The sequence below is a fragment of the Camelus dromedarius genome, chromosome 20 (assembly GCF_036321535.1).
Source record: "Camelus dromedarius isolate mCamDro1 chromosome 20, mCamDro1.pat, whole genome shotgun sequence".
In the NCBI taxonomy this organism is placed as follows: Eukaryota; Metazoa; Chordata; class Mammalia; order Artiodactyla; family Camelidae; genus Camelus; species Camelus dromedarius.
Window position 1 is genome coordinate 8,466,874 of NC_087455.1, and position 24,841 is coordinate 8,491,714.

At 45.0% G+C, this 24,841-nt stretch overlaps 1 protein-coding gene across 3 annotated transcripts in view; it reads left to right on the forward strand.

Annotated features, from left to right (window-relative positions):
• ADCY8 (adenylate cyclase 8) overlaps positions 1-24,841 on the forward strand; it is a 188,916-nt gene that overhangs the window by 63,735 nt on the left and 100,340 nt on the right. For all 3 annotated transcript variants that reach the window (XM_031439644.2, XM_010988790.3, XM_010988791.3), the window contains exons 3-5: positions 5,022-5,152; positions 12,923-13,034; positions 21,176-21,303. In XM_031439644.2, the coding sequence (XP_031295504.1) occupies positions 5,022-5,152; positions 12,923-13,034; positions 21,176-21,303 (371 nt within the window). The remainder of the gene's footprint in view (positions 1-5,021; positions 5,153-12,922; positions 13,035-21,175; positions 21,304-24,841) is intronic.

Below are 24,841 nucleotides of genomic sequence, written 5' to 3' on the forward strand. Positions count from 1 at the left end.
TTAAGCTACGTCCTACCGATGTCAAGTAGGCTATCTGCCTCTTTGTCACCAAAGGAATCATAATATGGCCACTCCCTCCTCACTCAGCCTGTGTTAGGTTCTAGAGGTGGAAAAAACATCCTCTTGGCTCTCAAATACTTCACAGTTCAGGGAGGGTGACAGAACCCAAATAAGAATTGCAGCATTCCTTGAGCTGAAGCCATCAGGAAGGGCCATGGCTTGGTTAATTGAAAAAGTAGGTTCAAATGGAGGAATTATGAACAATTGCATATTTTATTTGCAACTTAAAAATAACAAGTTCATTATCTGGTCTTTTCAAATAAGGCCAAGGTACTTTTCTTAGCAGGGCTCTGTTGTTTCTTACAGAGACCATAGCTAATAGTGCACCAGCCAAGACTTCTAGTTCTCTCAAATGGAGCCAAGAATTTAAAAGTACTTGCAAAATTATCAGAATGACTTCTGGATTTTTATTATTTTTCCCACAAATTCTTATGGCTGTCTTGTTGACATCTAGTTTGGTTGCACTGTACTAGCTGCCAGTATTACCAAGTCTTTCCAAAGCATTCAATTCCAATCTCATATCAACAGCAACTCTTATTCTTACTTAATATTTTTATTTACCATCTAATTAAATTGAGTCAGTGCACTCAAAGACGAAACTGACAAAACGGGGTTTGGGAACAAGCTCAGTGACTCCTGGTCAGGCGGAACAGAAGCTGTGGACATTTAGAGAGCTCCCTACCAGCTGGGCACCTTCAGCCCTGTAGTGGCCTGCCCTGCTGGTATGAGTGACAGAGGGACTGGAAAGAGTGGGTTAATCCAGCGAGTTGAGTCGTTGGAGTTGGTTAAGCGGAGGTCAGCCAGAACAGCTTCTACTGCATTAAAGTCGTACAGAGGTTGGTGCAGCTTCCAATGGGAGCAGAAGGAGGCAGGTCTACAGGGCATAGGATTCAAGGGGAGCTTCACAGAGATGGTGTCACTTCAGCAGATCCGTTCAGGAAGGCATCGTGATCAGAGAAGTACGTGGCTCATCTAAATAACTGCATGGCCTAAAACACTAGGGTGGGGAGCCCCTGTACTTGTGATGAGCACGCCTTATTCCAGAGGGTAGACACCCAAAGTTTCGACTCTAAAGATCCAGTTCTGACCGCTCGGTCTCTGTCGTCCTCTGAGTCTTGATGATAAACTACATAGAAGCCCAGCTTCTTCTCCTTTTTCTTGCCATTTCTAACAAGACTCCCGGAACCTCACCGGCTCTGATCGCGCAGCCTGCCCTAAGTCACTGAGTTGTCTACCCACATTTCTAGCCAGGACTTGCTCCTGAGTTACTGTCATAGTGCTTGTCAAGCTACTGACAACCACCTTCACAGGCTGCCTCTCAGTCACCATGACTGTCAGTTCTTGTACTTGTCACCTCTGAGACTAAGCCTGTAAGCGCCCCATGAAATCCTAGGACCACATCTGCCTTGTTTATTCATATATTCATAGCCTCTCACAAATTTGTCCACAGTAGAATCTCAGTAAAAACTGTGTTGAATGAATGAAAGAATAAATGTAATGAGAGACGCGATACCACAGCCTCAGTGCTTGCTGCTCCTCTGCCCCTTTCCCTAGCTTTCCACAAGACTGGCTGCTTCTACCATCCAGGTCCCAGCATAACAGTCACCTTGAAGAGTCCTTCATTGACCATCCCGCTAAGGCAGCCACTGGCTCCCCTTAATCTCCACCATGGTCCATCCGTTACCTCTAGCACAATAGCGCTACAGAGGCCAGCACTGTGTCTTGTTGTGTTTCCTGCTGATTCTCCAAGCCCAGCACGGCACACTTGTCACATAGCACCGACTCCTTGACGTGGTAAATAAGTGAATAAATGGATGAATTACAATCCAAGTTTCAAAGGAGAAAGAACATGAGCCTGAGTCTTCACTGTGCACTTACCAAGTGTATGACTCCAGACTGCCTGATTTCACCTAAATTTTTGAAATCCCAGGACCTCGTACATAAAATGCAATGAAAATAGCCACCTACCTCCTTCTACGATTAATGTGAGGTTTTGATTAATACTGGATGCCAAGCACTTGGCATGCTACGTAATGAGCAGTGACTTTAAAATAAGATATTATGTATAGCCCCAGAGGACGCGTCTCGCCAGTGCCTGGACCTTGACTGCAGTTAACATTGCTTTGCCAGCAGCAGAGAGAGATTAATGGGAGTCTAAGTTTGCAGGAGCTTGAGAGTGGCGAGTTCTCCCCGAAGCCATTCAGAAGCCCTGCTGCGTGTAAGCTCAGAAGTGCTGCCCGCTTCAGAGGGCTGCTCCGCTCCCCTTCTCTTCCCCACCTCCAGCATTTGTATAAAATAGAGATCCCGAATTCCTGGCTGTTTTCACCTTGACTTCCCCCTCAGGATGCACTGCAGCGACTGATTCCCGCGAAGCCCTTTTGATGACATGAATAGGGAAATCCAGGCAGGAGCCACTGATGCACTTGGAATCAACCCAGGGTCCCTTTTCATGCAAATGGGAAAAAACCCAGGGAGGAAAAAGATGTGCAGAATGGGAGCACAAAGGCCACCCTGGGCTACCGTCTGGCTCCAGGAGAGAGTCGCGTTGTACTTCTGATCTCCAAAGCCAGAAAAATCAGATCCTGTGCCTCAGTAGGAGCTGGGAATTGTATTAAGGGGCAAACTTCCCTGTTTTCTTTCAGACTGTGTTTTCAGGGGATTTGAATGATGTTTCTCAAGCAGTGAACAAATCTGAGAGAAGCAAGTGTTGGAAATGGGCTTTTCTAAGCAGACACCAGGCGATTTCCCATCGCCTGGCAGAAAATGCTTTGCAGAGGGAGGAGCTGGGGCAGTTGCCAGGAGCAGGGCTGGCTGGAGGCTGGCAAGCCTGGGTGCTGGAGAATTTTGCTATTAAAATTTTATTTTAAAAGTCTCCCATAAAAGCATTGATGTCATACTTGAGGATCGAGGGTGCACTGCCACTTAAAGAATCTAACAAATGATTATCCTGTACCAGGGACTGTGCTGGCCATTGGAGGGACTGCAGTCATGAGCTACACGCAGTCTCTGCCTTCTATGCATTCACTCATTGGTTTAGCAAATATTTACTTAGCACCTACCTTTCGGAGGCGCCAAGTGCCCCTTAAAGCTGTGATTAGCACCGACTTCCATCCCGCAGTGATTACATGAACACAGCCGCCAGTACCTGGGAAGCTGACAGCGCTGATGAACACGGGATGGACAGAGGGCAGGGGCATCTGCAAGAAGCATGCCTCTCAGTCCCACGATGGGATTGCTTTCAAGAGAGGAGAAAGCCTCATCACATGAAGCTCAGTGGAACTTCATTAATAAAGCCCTTCACATGAGAGCAGGGTTAAGCAGAGCAGAGAGGAAAAGGGAAAGAATGAACTCCAGGCCCCTCACTTATTTTTATTTCAGTGAATTCTCACAGCAAATCTGTGAGGTAGATGCTTTTATTTGCCAAATTAGGGAACTCAGTCACGGAGGGATGACGTAGCTCACCTAACGCTACGTTACTATTAAGTGGTGGAGGCACGATTGAAACTCTTGTTAGACTCAACACCTGGGGCTTTTCCCATCTCACCAAGAATCCCATCAAGGAACAACGTGGCACAAGATTGCATCCTGGCACTGCCACATGGCCACGTGGTTCAGGCCACACAAGTAGTTTTAACTTAACTCAGTCTGTCATTACCTGAAATAATTATTTGCACTTGCTTATTTTCAGGGTTTTGCAAGGAACGAATGAAAGAATGGATGGTGAGAATGCTTAGAATTCATAAATATCTATGAAGATACGAGAAACTATGATGTTTACAATGCACCTGCCTTAAACCAAATTCCTCACTAGAGCAAATTATAGAGTAGAAGCTGGACTCCTGCCTGGTTTCCACAACACAAGATCTCTTTGGGATTTAGCTCATGTTGCTAGATGACCAGTTGTTTAGTTTTTATCTACCATTTGATCATGATGGGAGAATATTGTTCTGCCAAGTGTTAGGTCCCTACTTTTAGGCTGAGTGTGTCTCATTCCTCTCCTCTCAATAAAGAGTGTCTCCTAAGCCTGGTTCCTCTCCTAGGTTCCTTGGTTCAGTGAATGTAGCACATTCTCTCCATCAAGCAAACTCAAAACCTAGCCATCACCATGGTTACACCCTCTTTCTCTCCTGCCATCCCAGCTGGTTGCCAATCCTATAGATCTTACCCCCATCACCTCTCACCTGGGCCACTGCAAGAGCTCCCCAAGCTGGTCTCTCTGCCTCTGCTCTTGGCCCCCTTCTCACAATTCATTGTCTAAACCACAGCCAGAGGTGACCTTTTAAAACATAAATCAGTTTATGACACTCCTCTGGTTATATCACTCAGTGGCTTCCAGTTTTAGTTGGAATTAAATGCTAACATCTCACACAAGCCTGCCAGATTTATCTACACTTCCAACCTTATCCCTTATCCCCGCATCCTTCTATCACCATCCTCCAGCCACGCCACTGCTCTCTGTCTGCCTTAGGACATTTGCACTTGCTGTTTTCTCTTCCTGGAGCTCCTTGCAGTACACAGCATGACTCATTCTAAATTTTCATGTATCAGTTTAAATATCAGTTCCCCCAAAACGTCATCCCTAACCCCAATTTGAATCATGTCATCGACCGTCATGCTCTTTGACTGTGACCTGTTCTTGCACAGCACTTGTCCCATTTTGTAAACGTGTGTGGGTATGTTTGGGTGTGTAGACTTCGATGTCTGTAACCCCTACTAGAATGTAGGCTCAACAAGAGCAGACCCTCATCCATTTGGTTCACCATTATATACCCAACACTCAGCGCAGTGCCTGGCAAGTAAAAAGACTCCATAGATATTTGTCATGTTCATAGGATGGAATGAAACTAGCAACTCCTCAAGAAGTTCAGACAAGAGCCCCACGACCTCTGCACGGTCCATCCACCCTTCCGAGACTCAGTGGTCAGCCTTACAAGGTGGTCCCTTTTATTGCTTTGTTCCAGGAGCGGCTTGTGCTGTCCGTGCTGCCCCGGTTTGTTGTCCTGGAAATGATCAACGACATGACCAACGTGGAAGACGAGCACCTGCAGCACCAATTCCATCGGATCTACATCCACCGCTATGAGAACGTCAGGTGAGAAAGAGGACGGCCCCGCCCCCGTCCTCTGCGCGATCCACCCGATCCACCCGCTCCCGGCTGCTCTCACCGCACGGCCATGGCTTCTGTCTGCCTGAATGTCGGCGCCTTTCTCCATTCGGTTGATTAATTCATTAAGTAGTGATTGTTCGTCAGAGAGTTCCACATTTCCAAACTGAGGCTTGAGAAGAGTGTGAGAGAAATGTAGTTACATTTGCTGGTTGACGCACTGCCTGGCTCCCCTGCAGTAGGCTTGCCTGCCTTTACATTATGAACGGGAAAAGCAAGAGCCTTTTACACTATGAGGGGAAAAATAATTCCAGAATGTGATCTGGAAGCCCCGGGTGATGACCTGGGTCTCCTCCTTATATTCCTTGCAAGTATCTTTAAAATAATACAAAAAAAGGACTACAGCTTATTTTTCTTTTTGCAAACATATTTTTAACCAGCCATTCCTCCATCCATCCATCTGCCCATTCATCCATCCACACATCCAACCATCTATCCCTTCACCCTTCCATCCACCCATCAGTGCCATCTCTGTGCCCAGCTCTGTGCTGGACTATATGGTGTGTACTGAAAACCAGAGCGGGGGGCTCCTTCATGAGGCAGACCAGTTCAGGATCCCAGTTCTACCTCTTCCTTGTGCGTGACCTTGAGCAATTTACATACCTGAACCTCCAGATCCTTCTCTGTAGAATGGGCATTTTAATAACCACATTACAGGAGTTCACAGAGATTATGTGAACAAAGATACACACAAAGCACACGACAGGGGTAAGCGTATTGTGGATTGTTTCAGACATGTTCCCTGTTGCAAGCAAAAAAGAACCCAACTCTGGCTGATTGTAAAGAAACGTACTGAAAGGCTATGGGGTGCCTCACAGAGTAATTAGAGAAGGATGGAGAGGTAGGCTCAAGAAATGGACTGGAATGAAGCCAGAGGCATAGCCAAAATTACAGCAGTGCACTAGGTCAGTGAGGACGCTGGTTCCACTGTCCCTGAAGAGTATGTTGCTTGTGGGACCAGCCCTGTCCTGTCCCAGACATAGCTGCCACCTCTGCACACAGAATTCCTCCTGCAGTCCCCAGGATCTGGACTTGGCCGCCTCTGCCCTGCCCCGACTCTCTGCTCCCCCTGACTTTCTGCATCTCAAGTCAAGCCTGCGGCAGGTATGTCTGATTGGCTGAGCCCAGTCATTGCCCAGAAGTGACGGGGAAACAAATATCTGATATTTTCGGCTTGTACACTAGAACTGCATCTCCCTCCCAACAAATGTCATAGGGTGGAAATTTCCCAAACACAGAGGAAAACCTATAATTTGAACAGCTGTAAAAATGACCAATGTACCCTTTCAGTTCCTCTGCTCCGAACTTTGATAGGAAGGAAGAACAACTATTCCTTCTCTCCAGCATCTCTGGGTGTTTACCTGGTGTGCAGGGGGACGCTCCTTTGAAAGCAAGTCCAGCAGAAAGCTTGGTTCTAACACAACCCTTTAGCAGGAATATCAGTACAGATCGTTCTCAGGGTCTTGCCCAAGAGCTGAGCTACACTTGATGTAGAGCTTGAGTTTGCAAAGAGCCCTTTGTCAAGCAGCAACTCTAATAAAAGATGCATCCCACATCTAGGAAGTGGTCCCACAGATAATGGGAACTCAGCAAAACCAGTTCTAGAACAACAAGCTCAGGGCAGCACCATAATTATAGTACATTGTGGGATTCTATTATTAACGTAAGCAAAGGAGGCTAAGCAATCATAAAATGAGAAAGACTTGGGTGGAGGGCGGGTTTTGGGATTGGATGGAGGTGGGCAGAGAAACCTCCCCAGACAGGATGATTCTTATTTGCCTTCTTTAAATTGAGTTAGTGGGGGAAAAAAATCAAAGGAAGGAATGCTGGGCAGAGGGGTCAGTACAAGTGAAGGCAGAACAGTGTTTTTTATATAAGAAAAATACAAAATATATAGCACATATATGACATGAAATATGTCTTGACGTATTATAATAATTTATATATAGTTATAGTGATATGTAACTTAATGAATTATAATTATAATGAAATATGACCTATTATAAAATGTATACATGACATATTTCAAAAGCCCCTGTCACCATGGAGAAAGAGAGAGGAGGGGAAAAAAAAACTACCCTTTATAAAGAAGAAAAAAAAAAAAAAAACCAACGTATTCAGGAGCCTTAAGTTAAATAAACGACATGTTTGGAGTTCTCTCCGTACTAATCAGTTTTCAGTGCCTCCCTTAGTGGGGAACAACGAAAGTTACTTCTGCACCCTGCACCCCGCCCACTTATTTTAAATTATCGAGCTGAGTCTTTGTGCTCCAGACCCTTTTCCAGAAGTTCGCACCACACTAAAATAGGATTGAGTTTGCTGCCCTACATTTCTCAGCCCTCTCAGCCCCGCGGTGAAGGAGCGCTTTCTCACGGAGGGGAAAATGGGCAGAGACACTGGCAGCTGCACCGGCCCCTCCCGCCTGTTCCCAGAGGCAGTGGGGGCGGGAGGCCCACAGCCCCGCTGGGCCTGGGAGGATGAGCTCGACCACTGGCGCCGGGGCCTCTCCAGCCCACTGCAAGGCTGCTGGGCGCTGAAACAGGACCAGGGATGCAGTAAGCGGAGGAGGATGGTCGTTAGCCCCCGCGAGAGAGCAGAGCCGGACTGGCTCCCCCCGCCTGGTTCCCCAGCCCCCAGAGCACGCCCGCTGCGGGGACGGGAGCGTTTTTGAAATCATTTTCCATCCTGTCACTCTCTTCATGGCAACTCACCCGGTTCATTCTTTCTTCTCTGTTGCTTTTTGTTGTCGTTTTGTGACCTTTCCCTGGAAACAGTCTGCTGTAAATATCTTACTCAGTTATATTTCATACAGCTCATTGCATCCTGTGAGTATAAGGTGTGGTAAGAGGCGCCCACTTGGGGACATGAGTGGCCTCAGGCGGACGGGGATGAGCAGATCTGGGTTCTCACCCCGGAACACTTTCTATGAGCCACACCCCTTGCAAGACTTCGGCTGCATCATTTCAACTTTCTGGACCTCCATTTCCTAATCAAAAAACCAAGCTGCTTTGAAATGGACAAAACGTTTGGATTCTCAAGTTGATTTAAGCTAGAAGCATCTAAGACATCGCCAGATTCACTCTGGAGCTCCACCTGGCTGCTCAGCTTTTTATGGGAAGCCATTTAGGCTTCCAATCCCATCTGCCCGATCTTATTTCTCTTTCCTGTATTTCCCCGTATATTTAAGACACTTCCTGCACCAGTTAGGGTAATGCTCTAATAACCTCTCTGCAGTAACTTACAGCTGTGTCTCCCACCTTGGTCTTCAGAGTTCTGAGCATTCAGCTCCTGGAGGGAAGAGGGTGGAAAAGGCGCACCTACTCCTTTACTACCTCTGCCCAGAAATGACATGTTATCTCTTCCACTCAGATTCCATCAATGGGACCTGATTACATGGCCCGACCTAGATCCAAGAGGGCATAGAGCACTTGCTAGTGGCCTTTGCTAGTGACTGGGAGGCATGGATTGAGTGGACAGTTAGCATCTCTACCAGAGCACCTGACCCCAGGCCATGTACATTTGCACATTTGCTGGCATAACCCAGTCCACCCACACTTCTGACTGGCTGCTTCTGCCCAGCCAGGCCTGTGAACACATGCAGTCATCACACTGGCCCTGCAGACCATTTCACATTCAAGCCAAATGCAATCAATTGAGTGGGCCTAGAGAACTTGGCTTCGGAGGTCTGGCTTTGTGGCAAGCTATTAAACAGTCTCTGATTCCCAAAAATTGCCACAAGGAGTTACATACCATCCACTTATTGAGGACTATGTTGTGATTTACAAATTATCTCCTTCCAGGAACCCTCCAGAGTAGCTTTAGTGATCTCTGCTTTATTATCAAGAAAATGGAAGCTCAGAGAGTTTAAAAAAGCTTTCCCAAGAACACAAGTTAGGAAGAAGCGTCTACACAGGGCCTGTGTTCCTAATGATTCTGGTGAATTCTGCTCAGCCTCCTTGAGGACTCTGTTTGAAGAGTGATTAATAGGTAATGTCACTTGTTCTTAGCCAAATAAACAACTTATATAAGCAAATTTGATTTGACAATTAAGGTGGCCTCATCAGTGTATTTATCTTGAAAGGTTCCAAGTTTATACCCAGAGTCAGAATAGCTGACCTTGAGCTGAGCACCTGGGGGTGGCAGAAAGAACAACAGAGTGAGAACCAGGGCTGGTTTCTACTTCTTGTCTTTTATTCAACAAACTATTATTGCATGACCTTGACTTAAACCAGTGCTTCTCCACCTTTAACGTGCACACAGACCATCTGGGGTTCTGGTTAAATTCGTGCTAGTTTCTGAGCGGGTAGGTCTGGGGTGAGGCCTGAGATGAGGCATCTCCAGCCAGCAACCAGGAGCTGCCAGTGGTGGCTGTGACCACACTCTGAAAAAGGAGGACTCAGTTCTGCCGATTTCCATTGATTCAACTCAGGGAATGTACCATGAGGCCCACTGTGCACTGAGGGTTGGGGTACAGAGGTGACTCTCTTCCTGACCTTTAGCCAGTAGACGGAGCACACTCAAGCACGCATGATTGTGTATCAAGCAGTAAGTGCCAAGATGGAGGGGAGCGTAGGTTGGGCAGCAGGCTAGAGTAGACAGGGGAAGTCTCTATAAAAGCAGAATCTTCGCGTAGGGGTGGGGTCCTAGAGGACAAGTAGGATTTTAATAGGTAACAACAGGAAAGAAAACTGTGCCAGGGAGCAGGTACATCGTGTACAGACACAGGTGCAGAAAGATGGTGTGTGCAGAAGACTGCAGAAACGTGGGTAATATTGGAACACTGAGCACATCTGAAACTTCCATGACCTTTGCTCTCAGGGAAGCCATTTCTTCCTTTGATAGACTGTACGTTCTCTGAGGGGCTGTGATGGTACGTTCTGCTCCTCAGTGTGTCTCCACTATCTGACACATAGTAGGCATTCCATTTATTGGCTGTTAAGTGAATGAATGAACAAATGAACCATTCCTGCCATGGACAGATAGATATTAATAGTTTGAGGTGAATGGATCTATAGTGAGTGAGTCGCTAGTTGACCTCCGGGCCCTTCCACTTCCTACTACCTGTGACAATGACTGACTCACTTCAGAGGTGGCAGACTGTAGTGATGAAGACCACAGATCTCAGAGCCAGATGGCCTGATTCCAACCCTAGATTTTCATGTCTTTAGGCACGTTTCTCAGGCTTCAGTTTCCTTATCTGTAAAATGGGTACCATCACCACAGGTCCTGCCTCCTAGGTTGTAACCAGGAATGAATGAGTTCATACATGTAGAACTCTTAGAACAACATCAAGCCCGCAGTTCACACTCTGTAAGGATTGCTGCTACTGTTGTTTCAGGTTTGTGTCAACAGTTAGGAATGCTTTTAGCTGCAAGTAACAAATAATCCAGCTGACGGTCACACCCTCTTCTACCTGTTACCTCTCTCCCCTCTCCCCCACAAACCACTCAATTATGGTGCGCTTTTTACAATAACAATGGCAAGAGTTAACACTTACTATGCCAGGCACTGTGCCAAACACTTGCTACCCACCAACGAGTGGGTACTACAGTTATTTCCAGTATGCAAACCCAAGGCTTGGAGAAGTTCCAGAAGTTACCCAAGGTCGTAGTATTCATAAGTAGTGACCTGGGATTTGAGCCCCAATCTGATCTGTCTAGACCCAAAGCCTATGCATGCGACCAGATGCGATGCCACCAGAAAGCTGTAGAGAGCAGTGGCAGTGTAGCAGCCCTGCCAGAGGAAGCCGTATACATTGAAAATCTAAAGATATCACGACCGGGCTTAAATCCCTTCACTAGTTTTCCATCATGTTCAGAAAAAAATCTATATTCATCAACCTGGCTTAGCAAGTCCCTCTTTATTGTTCCCCTGCTCACATGTCTAACCCCATCCCTCTCTCTTCCTTCCTTACTCTTTCTTTTTCTTTTTTCTCTTTCTCTCTTCCTTCATTGCTTCCCACCCCTCTTGCTTGGTGCTGCCCTGTGAATAGCTGTCCGTGAATTCTTGCAGAATCTTGGTACATTTGCTTATTTTTCTACCAGACCTTAGTATGTGCTGATCTCTTGCTAAGAACACCCATTCATTTAGTCACTTTATCCATCAAGGCCCTTAGGTCCTTCAAGAGTCAGCCTGGACTTTGCCTCACTAGGAAGCTCCTGATCCCCAGTGGCTGGTCTTCACCCAGTGTGTCCTTCCATCGCAGCAGTCATGGCCTGTGTTGTTTCTGTCCTTCTCTTTGTCTGCCCAACTCCTTTCCCCACTCTCTGAGCATCTCAAGGGCAGGCGCTGGGTCTTCTTTATGACTCAGTACAAATTCCCAGTACGGTGTGTAGCTAGTCACATAGTAGGTACGTAAATATTTGCCAAAATAATTAAAGCACTAACTGATTAATTAAAGCAATAGTTTTAAAATTGAGGTCTAAGGATTCCTAATGAGCCCATAAATGGACTTTTGGGATGCTGCAAATCCCTTGAAATGAAGTGCAAAATTCTGAATACTTGTACATTTTTTAGGAGGGAGAATCCATAGCCTGTATTTGATTCTTAAAGGGGTTTGTAATGGAGACAACTTTAAAAACCACTTAATACGAGGGGTGACCAATGCAGGTCCACACACATCCCACAGTGCCTTCTGGCCAGTTCACCTATTTTATTAACACTAAGTCACACTGATGGTAAGACTCGCCATTATTTTATGCAAAACTAAGAAAAATACCCAAAAGGTTTGACACACTGCAAACATGCTACCAGTTTTAGAGACGAAAAAACATGAGAATCAAGAAAATATGGAATCCTTTTTGGTGTTCCATCCTGCCTTTCAGAGGTGCCCCTGCGATTGTATCAGTCCCTGAGGTGGTGTGTTAAGGTGAAGTGGGGCAGTGCCTCACTGGGCCATTCAGCCAAGCGGACAATCCCAACTCTGCCACAGGCTACTAATGGGGTGTTAGGCAAGTTTCCCTGCCTCTCTGAGCCTCAATTTCCTCCTCTTCACAATGAAATGAACAATGCCTTCCCCAGAGGTTAATTGGATAGGTTAGCTAAGACCGTGCTCTTACAGTGCCTTGCTTTTATAAGGCTTTCAAGGGTTGCTCCTATCCTTAGGGCGAGCCATGTGCGTAGAATTAGACCTCACCTAAAGGAAATTCTTAGTGAATGTGAGAATTTCAGGTAACTCATTATTCTGCCTGAGGCCTCCCAGGTTTGCTACTTATTTCCACAATTTTTGAACAGTGCCCGACTCTGTGTGCCTGCAATTTGGAGTGGAGTACATGTCACTGGGCCAGAGATAATGCGGTTTTGCATTCTGTTGTCCCCGTGACCATTTTGCTCTGTGTTCACGACATCCTCATTGCTGTTGATTCTGAAAACATAGAGATAATTCGTAATGCTTCGTTTTGCTTTCCGCCACAAATTGATCTGTTTCTAGGGGAAAATTCCCTTTTGGGTTGTTTGCGTTGCCCACACCCCCAAGTCCTGCACAGGACTTTCCCGCTGCCCCGTTGTCCTTCCTGAACCTCTGGGTGGACTCCCTGCTGAGATGTTTGTTAAACACTGAGACATTCCTCAAGACTCCCATGGCAAGGAGAGCTAAAGTCTTAGACCACAGTTGATTTATTTGGATGGTGATGTGTCGCCCAGGGTGGATTAAAATATTAATGTGCTTTCTCCCCACCCCATCCCTTCCCTGTTGTCTAGTATTCTTTTTGCAGATGTTAAAGGATTTACCAACCTCTCCACGACCTTGTCTGCTCAGGAGCTGGTCAGGATGCTCAACGAGCTCTTTGCCAGATTTGATCGACTGGCCCATGTGAGTTGAATTTAATTCCCTCCCAGTCTTCACAGAAGTGAGGGACTGCATGTGGAATTAGAGAAGAGAGGGACTCAGCCTTTATCACCCACGTCCTTACCATTCTGCATCCTGTCCCCAGGTGTGGACCCCTGACCCTCACATATTTTAGGGACAGATGTTACTTATTTACAGGTCTCAGAAGAGAGGTTGTCAGATTAATTTTCCCAGTGAGAGACAGCTGATTAAGTGACAATTAAACCAAAGTCCTTTTTCATTTGCTTTCCAGTTCCGCTTGCATGTGGCCAGGTGCCATCCAGCTGCAGCCTCAGTGTTGGTCCATGTAATGATGGCTGCCTGTAATCTCCCAGCCCGACCCGGCCATCTGGAATGAATTAGTCTGTTCTCAAGAACCGGTTATCTACTGGCCCATCCCACCACCATTTTGTTTGACTGAAGAGCTTTGTTTTTAGCCAACAAGACACTACCTATATTTTTCTGCTGGCTTGACAGGAGCTAAAATAGAGAACAGGTTAAAGGAGATGAACATTTGCCATCAAAACACAGATTCCTAGTCCTAAAACCGCTCTCATGACAGAGGAATATCATTGTCATACTATATCTGAGAGTAGGCTTTGGATTCAAACCGGCATGACTTAACTTCCTCTTTTGTGAATTGTGTGTGTTAGTGTCAACTTCACAGGCTGTTGTGAGAAAGGGAGACCACGTCAAGTTGGAGTTCATTGTTAAAGTGCCAAAATGTCCTATTTTGAGACTGCCTCACTCCAGCGGAGGTCCATTCATGCATGCATCTGAACACCTACTAGGTGTTGTGCTGGGAATATGGGAATCGATTAAAACACACTTTTTCCCTCCTTAGAGTTGAGTCTAGCCAGCGTTACCTAAAGAGGTAATCAACGCACAGTGTGCTGTGTGCTATGATGAAAGGGAGTCTGGGGTGCCGTGGGAGCGCGAAACCAGCACACAACCCTTGGCTCAGAGAAGACTTCCAGGAGGAAGTGATTCTTAGGCTGAGTCTGAAAAAGGAGAAAACAAATGCAACTAGAATACTATTCGGCAATAAAAAGGAATAAACCACCAATACATGCAACAACACCAGCGAAATCTCAAATGCATTAGGACAAGTGAAAGAAGCCAGACATAAGAGTCTAGATACTCTATGATTCCATTTGTAAGGCATTCTAGCAAAGGCAAAAATTACAGTGACAGGAAAGAGATAAGCGGTTGCCAGGAGCTGGAGGGGGACGGAGTGGCTTGATTGCACAGAAGCATGGGGTGAGGTGATTTAGGGAGTGATGTGACTGCTCTGTACGTGAGCATGACTGTACACATTTATCAAACAGGTAAATTTTATTATGTAAAAGTTACCCAGCAATTAGTGAGGTGAAGAAGGCAGGGAAGCTCGTTGTATGCAGAGGGGAAAACAAAAATAAAGATGCTACTATGTGTGTGTGGAGAAGCAGAAGAGATTTGGCATCGCTGGAGGGAAAATTCAAGGTAGCTAGTGTTAGAGACGAGGCTACAAAAATAAGCAAGGACCTGCCTAGGTCCCTGCTTTGTAACCTGTAGCCACTGGACAACTATTAAATAAGAAACTGATGTGAGCAGGAGAAGAGGTGGAAGCTGAGGTCTCCTGCTTATAGAAGAGTTGGGTTAACCTGAAGGGCTAGGAATTTGAAGGTGGGGAAGAACGGATACCATTTCTTTTTATTTTTGCCTCAAGGGTGGCTGGTGCCAGTTACACATAATTATTCCACTTTTCATTATAGTTCTAAATACTAAGATGAACAGAGGCCCTCCAATGAGAATGGACAGGCGTGATCAAGGTCAATTTCTGGATTAATCCCCACCGACCCAGGGAAAGGGTCGCTATGTAAAATTTAGCCCAAGTTGTTCAGCCAACACCTACTATGTACTCACACATGCCAGCAATGGTGCAAGACTCTGGCAAGACAAAACCAGTCCCTGCCCTCAGGAAGCTCAGAGTCGGCCAAGGGGGAAAGACAAGTTCATAAAAATTGCAGGACAGTGTGGTGCAAGCAGAAGGCACAGAAGTCCTGGTGGATGAAGGAAGGAGCAGTCAGTGCTTGGGGTTAGGAACGGGGTGATTTAGCATCATCCAGAGAAGAGACCATTAGCAAGCTGGCTCTGAGGAAGAGAAGGAGCTTTCTGGGCATCAGATGACACAGCGAAGCTCCCAGGCTGAGCCTGGGCGCAAAGGCAGGGAAGTGTGAAGCTGCGGAAACGCTCTGCTTGTTTGGGGAGCTATAAGAAGCTCAAGATTGCTGGAGCGTAAAGGGCACGGGAGACTGCAGTGAGAAGGGAGCCTGAAGAGGAAAGCAGAAACAAGTCCGGAGGGCATGGTGCCACATTTTAAGGAGCGTGGACTTCGTCCTGTAGCCTGGGATTTTACCCTGGTTACAGTATACGTGGGAGGGGAGAGGGAGTCAGATGGGGGTACTCAGATCATCAGGCCCCAGCAGGTGCAAGAAGCTATAGTCCTTCTTCTGGAGTGTGAGTCTTACTGAAAGATTTTAAAGAAAAAAATGAATGTCAAATTAAATGCAGGGGGGAGGGGAATAGTTCAGCAGTAGAGGGCATGCTTAGCATGCACGAGGTCCTGGGTTCAATCCCCAGTACCTCCACTTTAAAATAAAAAAGAAAAGGAAAGGAAAGAAAGAAAAGAAAAGAAATTAAATGCAGATATATGATGGAGTACAATTATTGTTAATGTTGGTAATATTAAACATTCACACACTGCCTGGTGTACATTTGCACTAGACTGCCTATTTGTCCTGGATTGCCTAATTTAGTTCTTTCAACAAACGTACAAGGTAGGTTCTTTATTGTTCCCGTTTTACGGAACAAGTGACTGAAACTCAAAGAAGGAAAATAATCTGCCCAGACCCCCAGTAAGTGTTGTATCTGTGACCCAGGCCGACGGAGGCCAGCTGCTTGCTCTGGACCACTAGACAATGCGCCCGGCATTGCAGGGGCTGGAGCAAGGTGTCAGAGGAGTATTGCTGTTCATGGCGGACAAGCAGATTTATAGGACTTCAACTGTGGGTTGGACTTCAGTGGACTTTGTACAAATCCCCTTGAGGAGTCTGTTTCCCATCAGAACTGTAATGAAGGATAAATGAAGCAATACACGAGGCTGGCTCAAAATAAGTCCTTAGCACCCATAAGGACTCAGCAACTCCCACTCTACCCCCTGCCCCACCTCCACCCACCCACCCCGGGTGCTTCAGTATCTGTTACCTCTGTAGAAAGTTTGAGAAACTCTGCCAGTGAAAACAATTTCTACTCACCTTGGAATAAGAAAATCTACCCTCAACGTTTTTGGCCCCAACCTTAGGCAGATTACTTAACCAAGTAGGTCAGAGACTTTACTTCTGTATTAGAGGGAATTAAACTTGCCTTTTATGGTGCACCTTTTAGCATCAAAACTCTGTGGCTTTACAATGATCTCCCTCTGCTTTGCCATAATTCTTTGCTTTAGGTTGTCATTATGTTGGACATCTGACAGAGCCCACTGGCCTGTAAATATCATACACCGTACCTGTCCAATTTATTCACTGCATCATTAAGATGCCGGGAAAAAAACTTCAAAGCCTTCTATTAAAGATCCTCTTAGTGTGATTGAATTCCTCCGTGCCCTCTGGTTCGGACTGCTCAAAGCAGAGTGTTCTTTGACCCTTTCTAGTGCCTTGGCAAACTCTGGTAACTTTTGATCTTTAATTTTTTTTTAAATAAAATAATCCCCACCTACCTCTCTCCCCTCCAAATTAGGAATGAAGAATATGTATGCTATTACTAAGGCTTTAAAAGTATACATTTACATTGACATTAGTACATATCCCATCATGTTTCAAACTGCTGGCAAACTGGAAGCAACCTAAATTATTGTCACGAGGAACAGTTCTAACACTGTGGAAAGCTAATCAGTAGATGTGAAAGAATGAGGTAACTGTTTCTGCACTGACATAGAATTTCAAAACATGCTGTTGCATGGAAAAGCGTGTCTCAGATCTATAAACATAGTATGATCAATTTGTGGCTAAAGAGCTTGAAAATAGTACATATATAAATATATATAAATGTGTGTGTGTGTGTGTGTATGTGTGTGTATACATAGCTGCCTCTCAGGAGGGCAAAGGAGACCAGGTTTCCAGGGTATTGTGTGTCCGAGAGGGAAGGGCTACTATAGGAAACACTGTAGTTTCATTTTTACTAGGACAACATATTCATATGTTAATTTGCATAATTACAATCAGATTAAGTACAATAAAAATTCTCATGATTTTTAATATAACTTTTTTATATTAATGGCACTAATGTTTTTTGCTCTGAGAGCCTTTTATCTTTCCATTTCTACTGGGGTTTTTTTTCCTGATTACTAAAGCAATGCTTGATCATTCATAAAATTCAAACATCAGCAATTGAGACAATACGGAAAACAGACATCCCACTAATCTTACCCCACCCCGAAAACGTAACCATCCTTGACAATTTTGGTGCATGTATCTCATCAATGGTATCTAGATATATGGTTTCATAAATTCTCTGGATTTTTCCGAGATTTTTATCATATCAAAGCCAAGACGGGAGGGAAAGGATTCTGTAAAGACTAACTTGATAAAATTTACATGAAGACCCTCGCCCTACTTTATTTTTCTTTTTCTGTACCTTTTTTCAAAGCAGCTTGGCTTTTTTAATGTGAATTTTTCAAAGCAGTTTCTGGTAAAAAGCAGTTGCTTGGATATTACTGTCAAGTCATCTGACAGCTCACAGGAAGTGATCAGAAAAATGTGTCTGCAAATTGACAGAACTTGACAGATAAGAAGACGGGCCTTTCATATTTTTTATTTATTTATGTATTTTTTATATATATACATACTTATTGGCAGCCCACAGTTTTTCAAGGAGGCTGCCAACTTCACCTTTTGTTTAGAAGAAAAATGGACCCTGGGTTACAAACATCTCCACCACGTTGTTCTGTGTCTGCTCCAAAGGGTAATAAACTATTTGACATAATCTCCTTTCAGAACGCATATTTGTCAGGTCTGCTAGTCTAGACTGTGCCGTAACTGCTGCAGTTTTGCAGAGAAAGCGCCCGAGTCCCAGAGGCAGGCAGACATGCTGTAAATTCCCCTCCTGCCTCTCACCTGCTGTGTGACCTTCGCTTCCCGAAGCCGTCTGTGAAGAGGAACGGGGCTCAGTGTGTCCTCTCAAAGACGAAACAAGATCAACATAGTGCCTTTAACACATGGCTGGGCACCTAGTACATGCTCAATAAATACCTCTTCCTTTCCCTGAATTTTTCCAAAGTGCTTTCACCCCTGTTTTCACAGAACAATCACTGACTTGGGGGTACTGAATGTCATATATGGTCCGTATCATTATTTTTAGCCAGCTTATCTGTAACACAGGAAATTTTTCATCTCTCTTAAACTGAAATTTTCACATCTAGAAACCTGCGGGGCCCTGTTCAGGATGATTGTGAGACTCACAGGAGAAAAGATAAGGAGCAGCCTTGGGTGTGGAGACACCTGTTTTCAGGTGTCAGCTGTCATTGTCATTGCTAATTGATGGCCATACTTACTTATGTGTTAAGGACAAGGGGATTATTTTGACAAGTGTCATGTAGGGGGAATTGAAACCCACATATCAGAGGCTTTGCTGACTTACTGAAGGTTAAACAGCTGCTGGATTTGACTAGAACATGGATGTCTGATTCTTAGACCAAAGTGTCCCCTGCTCTACCCTTTCCCTCCCCCCTCCTCCTCCCCCTCCCCACTGTCGACAGGGAGGCAGAGCTCCCGGTGACAGCAGGCTACCAACAACCCAAAGACAATTTGCAGATAAGTGCTGCTGATTGAAATCACCAACCCCTGCCTCCCAGCCTTCCTGTTCTCTGCTGAAAAATCAGAATAAGGGATTTAATCAGTGATTCCTGTTGCTCCTTTGCAAACAAATGTCAGGAAGTTTTATCTTGTAGTCATGTGATGAATATATGTGTGTATGTTACATATAAACATACAGCAGTGTAGTGAGTTTCTATCATATTAATTTCATTTAGTGCCAAGAACTTCCCTTTATTCTAAGAATATGTCTTTTTACTTTTTTGGTGTTGAAAATACACTTTCTTTTATAAAGTGATGGGTGGGCAGTTGTGTTGTTTGTTATTTTTGTTTGTTTTTTCATACTTCCTTGGCAAAATACAAAATTGAACCCTATAGCAGTCCCGTGGGCCCTTTGGGATTTCTTAAATAACTGTCCCATGGACTCCCCAAACCTGGAAAATGCCAAGATCAGTGGGCCAGGTCTCTCTAGTTCCATTCTGGTTATACCACTCTAGAGGTCTTAGAGGAAACAACTGAAGGTCTTGAGTTTCCCTTTTTGATCAAACCTCATCAGTAGCTCTCTTGCAAAATTAGCTGCTGCAAGCAACCAATAGACAGGAACCACAAGCTCCTAGAAATAACCATGGGATGTCTTTGCATGCTATCAGGATTCTGAAGATCACGTGTGTGCCCATTTGCGAAGATTGGCAAGGCCCTGGAGATCTCATCCAGACAAGGAAACACCAGAACCAGTTCTGATTCTCTTTTCTCTGTCTGATATTTGTTTTTTTATTGGGAGAGTGATTTCACTCATTACCCAAACATACTGTCCCAAGCCCTGATCAGATTAGGAAACCAGCATGGTGCTTTATAGCTTGGCAGTGCAAAGCCATCCACCGTGCTGCTGGCATCTCAGTAGGACCCTTTATCCCTGCAACTCTCCTCCTCCTGTTCTGGGACTCTGGTCTCCCAAGGAGAGCCCCTCACTCACAAAGCCATAGATCCAAAGGCTCCTGTGGCTTCAGATCTAGAAGGTACCTCAGAGGTCATTCAGTCCCAATCATCTGCCCAAGGAAACCTAAAGGGAAAGTCATCTGCCCGTGGTCCCAGATGGGTGTGAAAGAACTAAGATAGGAGTTCAAGATGGCATCACAGAGACAGGCAACGTTACTTTAGTGCCCCATCTGCTGGCCCTTGTACTAAGCCTTCACAGGCACCATCTTACTGAAGTCTCATAATCACACAGTGAGTTCCTATTCTTCTCCCCATTTTACAGATGAGGCGATTGAGGCTCAGAGGTTAAGTAATTTACCTAAAGACACACAGTGAAGATGGGATGTGGGGGTCTGGGATTTAATCCTATGCAGTGGGACTCAGCCAGTGCTCTTAGCCCCTATGCTATACTGTCCCAAGTTCTCTTTCTCTACAGCCTACAAAACCCAGACTATTCCTGTCCAATACAAAAGTAGGCACCGTTTCCTAGGTGTGTGTTGCTCTTTGAAACTTTATAAAAATCACATCTTCAAGATTGTAAAGCCACCAAACCAACCATGGTGCCCTACTTCTCACCTATGAAGTGAGGATAAAAATTGCACCTACCTCAGAAGGTTCTTGTGAGAGTTAATTCAGTCTAATATATGGCGCATAATAGGGGTTGTTATTAATCATCTTTGTGTTGGGGACAGTGATTGCTTTATGATAGATTTCCAACTGATGCTTTTGTTTCAATGAATTAATAAATGAATAAAAGAATGTATAAGATATAGTCACCCCCTTTTCTTAAAGTGTCAATACCCTAGTTGGGAAAGGACTCGACAGAATAGAAACAGTAGGCACTCCTAAGTGATTTATATTTTTAATTGCTTATTGTTGCGCTAACAGCTGATAAAAAAAAAAAAAAAAAAACTGTTCATTCAGGGACGTGCCCTGAGAAGAAATACATCAGCGGGAGCAGGAATCATAGGGGAACACTGAACACCCATGTCAAACGCCGGCTCTTTGCCAGGCCCATCCACGTGATGGGTGTTAAGATCAGAAAGCTACTACATGGCAGAGCTGGATATGGCCCCATGTCTGTCAAGCTCAAAATCTAGTGTTTTCCCATGACTCTATTCTACCACTGAGCCCTTCAAACAGCCCCTAATTTCCTGGGAAGATAAGAACAGCACGTTTCAAAGGTAGGAGCTCCTGATCCCAAGGCGCAGACCACGTGGCCTGGCCCCTCTCTTCCCCAAGCCTTTCAGAAGCACTTACTTGTCTGCTGACTCCTTTCCTCTCCCATCTTCTCGCTTTCAGGAGCATCACTGCCTTCGCATTAAAATCCTGGGGGACTGCTACTACTGCGTTTCGGGACTTCCCGAGCCCCGCCAGGACCACGCCCACTGCTGCGTTGAAATGGGCCTCAGCATGATCAAAACTATCAGGTAATTTGGCACCTCCTCCCTAATACCTGGGTCTTCGATGTGCATGACGGGGAAGACCAACCACTCCATCTATCCTTTGCGGTCAGTCATGTATATATTGGAAGATGAAGCTCTTTGACCTATCTCTTTGACCTATCTTTGACCTAGTTCTCCCATAGGAATTAGTGAACATGCTGTGTCCATTATGTTGTAGTTATACCCCCCTTTCCATTATTTGTGCAGAAAGTTCATATTACCAACATCCTGTGGGGGATACAGCAAGGAACATGATGAACGAAGTGCTTGCCTTCAGGGAGATTACAGTACAGTGGGAGAGAGAAGTGCACAGACCATCCCAACATGGTCCAGTGTGCTCCGAGATGACTCAGCCAGCATGCTTGGGGGCAATTGAGAAGCAACAGTTAGTGTAGTCTGGGGTGATAGGGAAGGTTTTCCAGAGTTCAGCTGTCTAAGCTGTTACCTGAAAAGTAAGACAGCAGATCCTGGAGGTAGGATGGAGAACTTGGAAGAGAGGGTGGCCATCTGCAGAATTCAGGATGTGGTGCAATGATAGCTGGTGAAGCCTGGGGTGGGAAAGGTGGTGACAGGTGGCCTGCAGCCAAGGAGCAGCCAGAGCCTGCAGGGCCTTCTCAGCCACGTTAAAGGGTTGCATTTTATCCTAAGGCCAAGAGGAATAACTGAAGGGCAACCAGGGGTGTCTTCATGGGTGTGTGACAAGTGCTTTTGACTTTGATCACTATAGCTGACAAATAGACACTTAATCAAAGGAGGATGAGTTACTGAGGTCAAGGAACTTTGGAACTAGACTGTTTAGGGCTTTGGGACAGAAGCTCAGCATTGTCAAAGCTCTTCTCGAGGTTCCAGAATGTTTGCAGATCCTCCAAGTATCACATCCTCCCACAACCACAGCAAAGGCAGTATCCAGAGGATACATGGGCAGAAATCTGCATGGCTTATGTCTTCATTTTATAAGGAATGAAGAGTATTGTTAGAAACAGGCCAGAAGACTCTCACTATGAACTCACACCTTGGTTGCACGGTCTACCAGATGTGGGTGTGATTTTTGGGTGTGTCAGTCTGGATTAAAGGTCAGCAGGGTCAACAACTCTTGCACCCGCAACTATCACACACCCCCTCCACTGTAAGCTCAGCTTGCCTGCTGGTTCCCAAGACCACTCCCGGAATAGGCAGGAGGAATTTAATGAATCGGAGGCTCTCTGTGTAGAACCTGACCATGGCCAACACTAGAACAGCCTGAATCTTCTATTTCCTGACAGATCCTTGACTTTATTCAGGTTTCAAGCAGAGGTCTGTTGACATTGGGAAGGGCTGTGTAGTCTTGTAATTAAGAAGAGGGCACAGGAGCCCTTTCCCTAAATATGATCCTGTTCCATTGATGTGACATCCATCATTTCAACAATCAGCCTGAAATCAGACTCCTAGTGGGCAGAGATGCCACCCTGGCAGGCCCTCAGTGTCCCACCTCTGGGACCAACCCATGACCAGGGCCCAGTCAAGGCAGTGAGGTGTTTGGGTGTATGATGAAAGTCCAACCATCTCTAACCCCAAGACCAAGTAGGCAGGAGGAGAGAGAGAGACTGGAGATGTCCACTCTGCCATTGCTCCCTCTGTGACAGAGATGCAGAAGTTTCCTCTAGTAGGGACTGTGGAGAGAGGAGCCCACCAGTTCCCATCCAGAGTTCTCCTTTGGTCAGCCTTTGAAAGACAGAAAAGGCTGCAGGTGCTTCTCAGCTGTTATCTGGACACTTGAGGGTCTTGCCCTGAAAACTAGTATGAACTGTGATAACATGTTGACTGGTTTCAGGGGAGGCAATGGGACGGATCAACGCCCAGAAGGCCCAATATCTTGTACCAGCTCTACAGCTTATTGGGTTTGTGAACTCTACTCTGTCAGTCAGAATGTCAGTCAACAAGTAACGTGTTGAGTTCTACCATGTGTCAGACATTGTGCTAAGCCCTGGAAATACAGTGATGAACAGGTCACCAGGGAGTCCTTCTCTTGCCTCTGGGTGCCCCTTAGAGAGACCACTTCAATTTGTTTGTATATGAAATGAGGAGATTGGACTAGACCAATATCTGTCAGTTCTGAAAATCTGTGATTTATCAACCACATAAAAACCAAGTTTAAGTAGCAAAACTTTCCGCAGACTCTTTCTTCTTTTGTTTCTTCCTTCCTTCCTTTCAATTTTTATTGATATATAATTGGCAAATAAAATTGTGTATATTTAAAGTGTACAATGTGATAATTTGTATATGTATGCATTTTTTCTTTTTTTCTTTTTTATGTATACATTTTTTAATGATTACTGCAATCAAGTTAATGAACACTTCCATCAGCTCACAGTTATCTGTTTTTGGTGAGAATGTTTAACATCTACTCTCAGCAAATTTCAAATATACAATAAATATTATTAACTATAGTCACCATGCTATACATTAGAATCTCAGAACCTATTCATCTTAAAATGAAAGTTTGTACCCTTTGGCCAACATCTCCTCATTTCCCCACCAGCCTCCAAGCCCCCAGCCTCTGACAACCACCTCTCTACTCTCTATTTCTATCAGTGCAACTTTTTATTAGGTTTCACATATAAGTGATACCATAGAGTATTTGTCTTTCTCTGTCTGGCTTATTTCACTTAGCATAATGCCTTCCACATTTATCCATGTTCTTACAAATGGCACGATTTCCTTTTTTTTAAAGCTGAATAATATTCCTGTGTGTGTGTGTGTGTGTGTGTGTGTGTGTGTGTGTGTGTGTGCGTGTGTGTGTGTGTGTGGAGAGAGAAAGAGAAATAATTTCTTCTTTACCCATTCATCCACATATTTTCCATAGGAGTTTCTATCTTAAGCTTAAGCAGAAAATACGCTACGGAGATTGCATTGCAGAAGTGAACACTGATTATCAAAATGCCTTAAGATTCTTAGAACATTATCATTTATCCTTCTGGAGAGAACCTTATCCCTTCTGACCACTTTATCCAACTTAAGGCCTCCCTTCTGAAGATTTGGAGTGGGACACTGAGAAGTGAGATTTGGATGGGTTGCGGTGGTTCATGGGCTTTCTTTTGTTAGTTTATTAAGTGCTGCTTTTACTTCTTTAAAATTAGACAATTCAGTAGGATATTTTTTAACTGCATTAGTCAGAGTCTATTAATATGCCAACAACTTCTTGATTATACTGTAGGTGACTTGAGGCCCAGCATTAATTCTTCCAGTTACCAACAAAGCATGGTGCAGAGAAATAAGCAAGAGCTCTGGAATTAGGCAAGCCTTGGTTGCAATTAACTCAGACTTCTGGAGTTTCCATTCTTCCTGTCAAGTATTGCATTCTGGGGGGTGACCAGCAGATAATATTCGCACCTCAGTGTGTATAGAAGAGAATCTCAGCTACGTAGTTTTACCAAAAAGTCAAACATCTTAACTAACTACCACTTACACAAGATGCAATTCTTTATTCAGCCCCAAAGGCATTTATTCCAACTGGGAAACTCCAAAGAAGCCATCAAGTCTGAAA